The 9,414-nt window shown below is 44.2% G+C and overlaps 1 protein-coding gene across 2 annotated transcripts in view; it reads right to left on the bottom strand.

Annotated features, from left to right (window-relative positions):
• Nucleotides 1–9,414, bottom strand: part of SLC38A1 (solute carrier family 38 member 1) — a 42,781-nt gene that overhangs the window by 6,879 nt on the left and 26,488 nt on the right. For both annotated transcript variants that reach the window (XR_013182423.1, XM_054631292.2), the window contains exons 9-15: nucleotides 8,850–8,908; nucleotides 8,014–8,133; nucleotides 5,724–5,803; nucleotides 4,462–4,562; nucleotides 1,209–1,327; nucleotides 557–698; nucleotides 351–448 (exon numbers count right to left, since the gene is read on the bottom strand). Coding sequence is in view for 1 of the 2 variants with exons in the window: in XM_054631292.2 (XP_054487267.1) it covers nucleotides 351–448; nucleotides 557–698; nucleotides 1,209–1,327; nucleotides 4,462–4,562; nucleotides 5,724–5,803; nucleotides 8,014–8,133; nucleotides 8,850–8,908 (719 nt within the window). In the remaining variant the exon portion in view is untranslated. The remainder of the gene's footprint in view (nucleotides 1–350; nucleotides 449–556; nucleotides 699–1,208; nucleotides 1,328–4,461; nucleotides 4,563–5,723; nucleotides 5,804–8,013; nucleotides 8,134–8,849; nucleotides 8,909–9,414) is intronic.

Here is a 9,414-nt window from a genome sequence, read left to right as displayed (position 1 = left end):
GATCAACACACAGAAGCAGAGAGAGCTTGCTGCACTGAAAGGCTTGTTGAAGTGGGCTTCCTGTACCCTGCTGACAGCTGCTTCTGCTTGCCAGCCAGGGAAGTACCTCATCCCACAGAGAAGGGTCTCCCCAAAACACAAGATGCTGTGCATGGCACGGCCCCTCCACCAGGGGACTCCCAGAGTAAGCAAAGGAGAAGGGCAAGCACAGCTGCCAGCTGACTGAAGTACAGAGGGAATGTAACGTAAAGGAGCTCACACATATGTTCAGATTAGGTCTGCTTTGCACCTAGCACATTAAAGAGAATGACAAGATGGAGGTGTTGCATTGATGGGAATGGAATTCATACCCAAATCCTCTGAGTCAACTTTGATCCATCCTGCTGTGTAATTTTTAAATACAACGATGAAGGAAGAATGAAGATCAGCATGTTGGCAGAAGTGACCCCTGCAAAATTCAAATGAAAGAGTTTTGTTAACTGTCGGCAACAGCTAATTATTGCGTTGCTGATTAGCAACTGTTTTTTATTAGGAGGACAAAACCAGGATACTCTACCTACAACTCCAAAAATATCCTTCATCGATGGGATAAAAATGACTAACAGGTTGATGATAATCAAAAGAACCAAAGTAACAAAAATATGACGGCATAAGTCAAATTTTGTTTTTCTGGCCATCTCGAATAATGACGAACGCACCTGTAGGGGGAGAGAGAGAGGAAGTTTTCTGTCAAGAACAGTCTATGAGCTTCCCATGTTTATTTTAATTGGTTATTCATGTGACAAGTGCTGCATAGATCTGTCAGAAATTTTGGGTTGCCTGAGGTAATTTTTATTTCAGAACTGTAGGTACATGTGCATGTGCAGTAGGATATTCCTCTCTTTCTAACATGCCTTTTTGAATCCTTCTGCACTTTAAAAGGAACTTCACCTCTGAGCCTGCTCCAGTAAAGTGATGTGACATAAGAGAGGATCCTTGTGGATTCATTTTAAAACAGATTTAAGACCAAAAGTGATTTATTTATTTACTGTATAGAGAACTTCTCCAGAAGTTAGTGGGCATCTGGCATGAGAAAAGACTAATCCAAGCTCAAGCTCTTTTTGTAGCTGCAACACTCTAGTCTCAGCCACCACTGGATTGTGGTTTGAGGAAATGTGCTGTGTACAGCTGTTACCAACTTCCAAACCATGCAGACCTTTTTTACTTACAGTGAAAAACAGCACTGGCACAGTGAGAATCACTGCCACGATCACAGCCAAGCGCACAGTCAGGATGAGGATGTCATCTTTGCTCTGGTATTTGTGAAGCAGATCTGACTGCACATTCTCTATGGGAAAGACAGTAAGGTAAGTGTTCTAGCAAAAAGGCAATTAGTCCACAAAAATCATTGCTTAACAACAGCCTTCTTGAACAACAAGTGATTTATCTGTAAACAAAAGAGTATGGAATGAAACATCCTTGAGTTAATACAGCACTTTAAACAAAATCCCAATGATCCCATTATTCCAGATTAATTCTTTGGAGGCCTGATTTAGGAATGCATTTCAATTCATGACAGCACATGCCTGAGTCTAAGGTAATTTTCACTGTAGAAAAGACAACAGTGAGACATACACGAAAGCTTGCTTACATATATACATTTATACAAAAATAGGTGAAGTGAAATTAGCTATTTTTAATTGGTTCTGTGGACTTTTTTAAAGTTCCAAATGATATAAAAATAAACACATGCACTGCAATGGCTGAACTTAACATAAACTGCAAGGTCTTGAGCTAAATTCGTTTAAACAGCAAATAAACTTCCAGCAAAAAGCAGTGCCCCTGTTCTCAACTGAGAACAAAGCCTATCTCAGGTCAGCTCTCAGCAGGACACTCTGACATTTGCACTCAAATCCTTCAGCAGCTCCTCTGAGGGCTGCCAGCAGAGCCTGCAGCTCAGCTCCACGCTGGCCAGCAGCCCCAGCAGCCAAGACAAATCACAGGGGGTGCTTAACAGGGAGGTGCTGGCAATATTTTAATACAACCTCCTGCCAAAATGTTGCCTTGAAGCTGTGATAAATAGTGCAGAGCAGGTCTGCGTGTACTAACCAGCAGGAAAACCAAGTTGCTGAGGGACCTACATGTTTGCTTTGTAATTTTTATATATCCAGGAGCAATAACCTAAAGGGGTGGCTGTTAAGCATGCCACCAAACACACTTGCTGCCCCTTTTTAGGCCCTTGTTTCTGCTTGCTAATCTTAGAAAGCTGGTGGTAAAACATAACAGCTCTTAAAGGGAACTCAGTGGCCACGTCTAATTTACCATCTTTGGCACTTGGGAAAACCTCATGTATTCCTGGAGGCAGAGGGATCTGTTCTGTGGCAAAATGCCTACACTCCCCCCAGGGCGCCCTTCTGGGTAGAGACCACAGGTCAACACCACCTAGGCAGTGCCTGAATCCCCACCAGGAGAAAGAAAACGCTCTCCCACCTCCCTGCAGATCAGGAGTGGGGTTTTCAAGCCGGGCACATGCACAGCTTCTGCAACACAGAGCTTACTCTGCTCCTGCAAGCACAGACTGCAACTTCTGTACCGCTCACGGGCTGCAGCCAGGTAGGAAGTGAAGGGCAAGGCTTACAGTTGAAGGTCTGTTTTCCTTTCAGCTAGATACACCACAGAGCCCAACCACACTGTGACCTTTTAGGGGAAGAAAAACACCTCTTTTCTGTAATTCTGCAATGTAAATATAGTCATCACTGCAACACTTTTGAGAACACAGCAAACAGACAAGTACTATTGGTGTAAAGAAGAAATGGTCACAATAAAAATACTGTTCTTACCCAGGTAAGGGTAGAGAAGAGGGTTAGAACACTGTAAGTGAACATATGAAAGGTAAGGTCTTTTTGGTCTCAAGGGGAAGAATGAAGGAATTTTATGGAGGAATTCTACATTCCCTCAGTGTCTTTTTTGCAGCCTGTCACTGCAGTGACACTGCAGAAGCCCCAGCAGAGCTCTCCACAGCTTCCACCTATGGGCTGTCAGTGCTGGAGAGCAGGGATGCCTAATGTGGGGAGAGGCACACAAGACACCCCAGGGATTCCTCCGCCATTCCCCCTCAGGAGGGCCAGAAGGACGCAGCCCCTACCTCCTCCATGGACTCCAGACCCTCGTCCTTGAGGGATGTGGGAGCTTCCCAGAGAGGAGCGCCACAGATCTGCCTCCTCAGATCCCTGGGGCAATCACATCAGAATCTCCTCCCTGCCAAAGCGAAGGGGTCCATGCTGATTTACACCCACTTGCTCCCTGGGGCTGCTAATTTGATGCATCTCTACGAAAATGTGTTAGATGGGAGCAGCTGGATGAGAACGGCTGATGCTGTTGTCACTTGCAGCCTATTTGTGGGTTCATTGGGAAAATTAGAACAGATGACCTCAAGTTACTTCAACACATGTATACTCAAGGCCTCATAATCAGAATGAGAGTTTGAGAAAGCAAATATGAGATTTGGTACACCTTTGGAAAAAAAAAGCCACATTTCATATTTACTTTTTTTTTTTCTCTTGCAATTGATGGCTCACAAGGGACATTATCATGAATGAGGAGGTTGTAACAAAAATGCCACTTAGAATAGGGTGGTGAAGACTGATGGGTGGCTCTGAGGTAAAAGGCAAACATCAGCTTTGTCACCTGTCTTGTAACCCCTTAATGGTCCATGGAAAAAACACTACTTTTCAACATTCTCATGATACTGGAATATGGGAGTTCCTGGGCAACATTCTTATTTTATCTTACTTTACTTAAGAATTGTGCCTTTAGGGCATGCATATTGTATCCTTTAGTGATACAATATAATTTGTTTGTTTACTGAATTGATATGCATGGAAAGAGACAGGGTGGGAGTCTCCAACACTGAGATAATCATCCTTCGGTGGCTGAGCTGGGACAACACTCAAAGCTTCCCCACCTTCACTGCCAGTTTGTTTAACCAAGACCTTAAGAGGTCAGCTCTAGGGACACAGAGAAAACATTTGGTCTGTTGCCTCTATGACGAAAGTGTTACTAAGAAAGTGAAAAAGCTGTGATGGCCAATTTGTTACTTATTTCCTAGGACCTGCTCTCAAATCTGTCTCAACTTTTGCAAATATGCATGCTTCAGCCATTACCAATGCACACATCATTCAGGTGAGGACCTTGGAATAAAACAAAATCTTAGCGGGGCCCGGCTAATCCTCAATTCTGTAAAACAAATCTCTCCCTCATATTTTAAAAATGCCTTTTGCAAATAATACTTTCACTTGTGCATTTCATCCACAGAGAAAGAGGAGAAAAGGATTTATACCTACAATATGAGAACTACAAGGAAAATTATTTGGAAAAGTATTTTAATATAAGTGGATGGGACTTTCTTTTCCAGCTGGGATACACTATTGATTTTACATGTATCCCCTTTCTACTCCAATAAGTAAAGAACCCCATACTTACCGTAGAAAGTCAAATAGCCAAATATGGCAGTCATAAAGTACATCAGAAACATGGCAAAAAATGAGATATTTGAAACCAACTGCATTTTTTTCTGTGAACGGCTGGAGAAAGAACAAGAAAAGAACACATAAGAATGGTTGGGCTGGATTTTTCCATAGCTGTTTCAAAATGTATTAGGTGTTTGCATAAGCATAGTAATTCTGGGGAGACTCATGAATACATTTTCATTTAAAACAGAAACTCACTGACAGCTGCACAAGGAAGAAAAGGACTGGGGAAAAGGACCCTTCTTGGGGCTTAAGTGAAAAAATAGTGGGTGTGACCTGTGGATCTGCTCCATGTCTGTACCTGCTTAAACAGTGAAGCCATGTGGAGACAGGATGACCCTGAAACACTTTGGTAATTAAATTAAAAGGTCAAAATGAAGGAAGCATAAAATTATTAAGAGAGGAAAAAAGCCCCAAAATGTTTTGAATGACTGCAGAGAAATATTTGTGTCCCCATGGGCAGAAAATACTGCATTTATGCTGACCTGTAAAATAGGTTAAGTGTAAACATTTAATCTTTAGATATTTATTCTGAAGCATGAACACTCCAGTACCTAAAGTCAGACTTTTAAACCCACACAAGGTTGCCCTAACAGGTACCTGGAACCTGCTCAAGTGACTTGAAATTTAAAGCACCCAGCAAGTGTCTGAGTGCAGTCATGGGTCTGACAGACCCTGACCTCTCCCCTGGGGCTCCCCCATGGCCCAGGACCCCACTGCAGCTGCCCAGGGCTGTCAGCAGTGTCACAGCAGAGCTGGTCTCCAGCTCCCCACAGCCCATCCTAGCTGGAGGTGTCAGTGAGACAGCAGTACCAACAAAGGTCTTTTAGTATCAGTAAGGCTGGAAGCACTTTTATTTTCCTGGTACTGCAACAGACTTTCAGTTGCACTAATGCTGTGGAACAAACACTGTTAGCGGAACACACGCCTCTCCTGTGCCAAATATCAACTGGCAGAACTTGGCTCTCCCCAGGCTGCTGTGTATTTCCAGGGAAAACTCCCAAGTATTGCATTATTCTCCACCTCCCTCGCCCCTGCTCCAGGGGCACAGTATGCCTGGGAGGCCAGATTTCCTAGCTGACAGCCACACTTGATGAGTGTTACTAAAGCACACCTCTGAGTGGTACAAATGACTCAGAGCATCTCTGTGCTAACATTTTCCATGTAAAACAGGTCAAAACAATAAACTGTTTAAAAAAAATAAAAAAGGCTTACTCTTTAAGTTCGCTGTAAATCGGGAGGACTGATGGGTGGCACACAAATGCAAAAGCAATGGTGGGCAAAGCGTACACGGTCTGTTCAGAGAGAATTTCAGAAAATAAGTTAAGAAGAAGTATTTTCCCCAGTGGTCTGAAGAAATGTTCCATGTTCAACTAACTACCTCAGCTCCAAGCTCGCTGGACTCTTCAAACAAACACTGAGAGCCTTTCTGAGAAGGCAGAAGACCTGTCACTTAGCATGTGTTTAACGAAATGGGGAAACCAGCGCGCTTTCAACAGGAGGACAGTCTTGCATTGGTGGCATCAGCGCAGCACTGACTGTGCTCACAGAGCACAGAGCTGGCTTTGCCACGCTGCTGCTGGCTTTGCCCCCTGGGATGGGTCTGCCTGCCCAGCTAGTGCCACCATCACTAGCACAGTGTCACAGTGTCACGCGTGAAAGGGACGTATGGTGGGTCACGGCTACGCTACCCTGCCTTGGCATGGAGAGGGGTGCACACCCATGGGGCTAAGGCTGAAGTCCTGAAGAGGAAGCCCGTATCCAGACTGTAAGAAAAGAGAACAGGAATGCAGAACTTACAAAGAAATGGATATTTCAAGGTACCAGACTGAATCCCTTATTTCACAGGCCAACAAAAGGACCAGGAGAGCTGTGGAGGGAGCATGCTTTTTCTTGGGGAAAGAGAAAGACCATTATGTCACCAGAAAGGGCAGAAGGCCTCCAAATGGGACCTCAGCCCCTTCTCCACTAACAACTTGGGTGGGTTTCAGTCCTCAGCCAAACTTCAAAAATGGTATCAGTGCTCAGACACTTCTGTTCTCCTGAGGGAGGAGGTATGAGCAGAGGTCACATACCTGAAATTATAGGTAATTATAGGTCCTCCTCTAAGGACAACATGAGTCTATTCTACACACAGCTCTGTCCTGCCCTCTGAGATCTGCTTGTGCTGGTCACAGGCATCCCCTTCCCACACAAGACATCCTACAGTGCACCCCAGGCCTGACAGATTCAGTAAATGTGCTGGTTGCTCTCCGGAGGTCCTTCCTTGCCCAGGCCTTTGCCACCTCTCCCTCACTCACAGAACAGTACTGTTGTGGTGTCTCCATCTGTAGGGATATTCAGAAGTTGCCTGGACACAGTGCTAGGTGGCCTTACCTCAGCACAGAGGTTTGACCAGGTGATTTCCAGGTCTCTGCCAACCTCAGTTGTCCTTCTGTTCTGTGAAACTCTCCTGTCTCTCCTCTCACACACTGAAGCTGCTAAAATGACTGGCAAATTGTTGGCCCAGAGGGCAAGCCTCTGCAGTTCAGCTCCTAATTCAGATGGACTGATCCTTCTGAGGTGCCTCCATTGGCACTGAGGCAAATGCTGACACACACTGAAGAAGAAGACTGCCCTTCAAAATTTACTGAAATATACCTACACCTAAGCTGCCATGGCACAACAAGTTAACTAATTCTTGGTTCATCATGATGGATCTGGGGTGATGGTTACCCACAGCCAAAGAAAAGTGTTTCACTTGGCTTCTTCAACTGAAGCTGGTGGGTTAAATTTTAAAAATATACATTTTGCACACCTCTGCTATAAATGCACATTCCCTATGAAAGCGACTAAGGCCCTGAGGACCACGCCCTGATGGATAAGGTGCTGTTTCACTAGGAACACTGCATCCCAGCACAGCTGACAGGAGCCATCCTCCTGCTCCTACAGGTAGAGACAGCTGCCCTCTCACATTCTCTTAGACCAACTTTTTCTGCAGCTGTGTGGTGATGGAGGGGAGCATCCAGCTGAAAGGCAACCAAATTTTTGCTGGATTACCTTTCAACCATATCCTTTTCACAATCCAGTTCACTGCATGGCTACAGAAACATGTACCCTGTTACAAAGAAGTGGTTTGTGTGCCGGACAGAGGTTTTGGGCTTTGGATGGAGATGTGACCTACTTAGCCTCTACTAAGCAACATCCTAAAGGCACAGTTGCAGCATGGATAGTAAGCAGCAGTGGAAAGGAAAAATCTCCTGAAGAGAGCAGTTATTGTCCAGTGGTAGCTTGGGCTCGTAGCTTTAACACATCTGCTGCCAGGGCAGGACAAGACTGCAAGGAGACACATTCACCATGGCATCTCTGTAACACTGGGCAAGGACACCCGTTGTGCATCAACCACTGGATCACAGGTGGAACCATGGAGAATCAGGCCCTTTGTGGTGCTGATCAGAATAAGAATATGGGGTGTAGGTGCATATATTATGTGAATTAGAAGTAAGTATTATAAAAAGAAACATACCTTGGAATTAAAGATAACATACTTTGGCTTACACGTATGTTCTGAGCTATTTGATAGGATAGATGATGTTGCATTTAGCCCTTGTCCATCACAGGGAATTTGAAACTTCTTGTAAATAACCTAGAATAAGAGGAGAAGATAGCTAATTGCTAAAATAATAATGAAAAGCAAATTAGAATTGAAATATCAGTGGAATTGTGGGCATCCTGACCTGCATCAGCAATAGTGTGGCCAGCAGGACTAGGGAAGTGACCAATACCCTGTACTCAGCACTGGTGAGGCTTTCCCTCGAGTGCTGTTTCCAGTTCTGGGCCTCTCACTACAAGAAGGACATTGAGGTGCCACAGCATATCCAGAGAAGGGCAGCACAGCTGGTAAAGGGCTGATAGTGAGTCATAAGAGGAGCTGCTGAGGAAGCTGGGGATGTTTAGCCTGGAGAAAAAGAGGCTGAGCAGGGACCTTATTACTCTCTACAATTGCTTGATAGGAGGCTGTAGCCAGGTGGAGCTCAACCTCTTCTTCCAGGTAACAAGTGACAGGACGAGAGGAAATGACCTTAAGTTGCACCAAGGGGCATTCAAACTGGTTATTAAGAATTTTTTTTTTTAAATGAAAATAGTTGTGAAGCATTGGAAAGACTGGCCAGGGAACTGGCGGAGTCACTATCCCTAAAAGTGTTCAAAAACACACAAGTGGATGTTTCACTTGAGGACATAGTTTAATGGTGAACAAGGTGCTCGGTTGACAGTTGGACTTTTCCAGTCTCTTCATCGCCGACACCTTAATAATTCTGATTCCAAGTGATTGATCCAACAAAGAAAGCAAGCTGAACTTACCACTACCAGGAAAAATACCATGCAGCTTAATGAAAATCCACTGGTATAGCCAAGGTATCCTGAAAGAAATTAAGAGGAAGTCTCATACAGAATAATTTTATTAGTCTTATCTTGGTTTTTACTGCTTTTTGCTTCTGCATGGAAAATTCAAATTTTCCATGCATCCATCCAAATTTTCCAAACATTCAATATGTGTTGTGAACTTCTGGGCAGGACAAGAGCATGTCCTGTTGGTGTGGGAGTCTCCCAAAGTCTTTCAAGTCTCCTAGCTTTTGGGCAAGCCTAAGCTTTGCTCTGACCTGTTGTGACTTCCTCAGGGTCACCTTTACCACAGTTTAACTAACTTTACTTTTAAAAGAGGCTATGATAATTGAAAAAAACCTGAAAGTGTGCAATTGCAATCTGAATATGACTCAGGTTCCCTGAGTTATGTCAGCTGAGTCTCAAAAAAGAAGATCCCAAATGGACTTTGGTGCCAAATGTTACCAGCATGGTTTTTAAAAAGTACTGTGTACCTACTGCCATTGCAATTGGATTCAAACACATCTCAAAATGCAATTCTCTG

Source organism: Agelaius phoeniceus, chromosome 5 (genome assembly GCF_051311805.1).
Source record: "Agelaius phoeniceus isolate bAgePho1 chromosome 5, bAgePho1.hap1, whole genome shotgun sequence".
NCBI classification, from domain to species: Eukaryota; Metazoa; Chordata; class Aves; order Passeriformes; family Icteridae; genus Agelaius; species Agelaius phoeniceus.
This window is presented reverse-complemented; position numbering and strand designations above follow the sequence as displayed.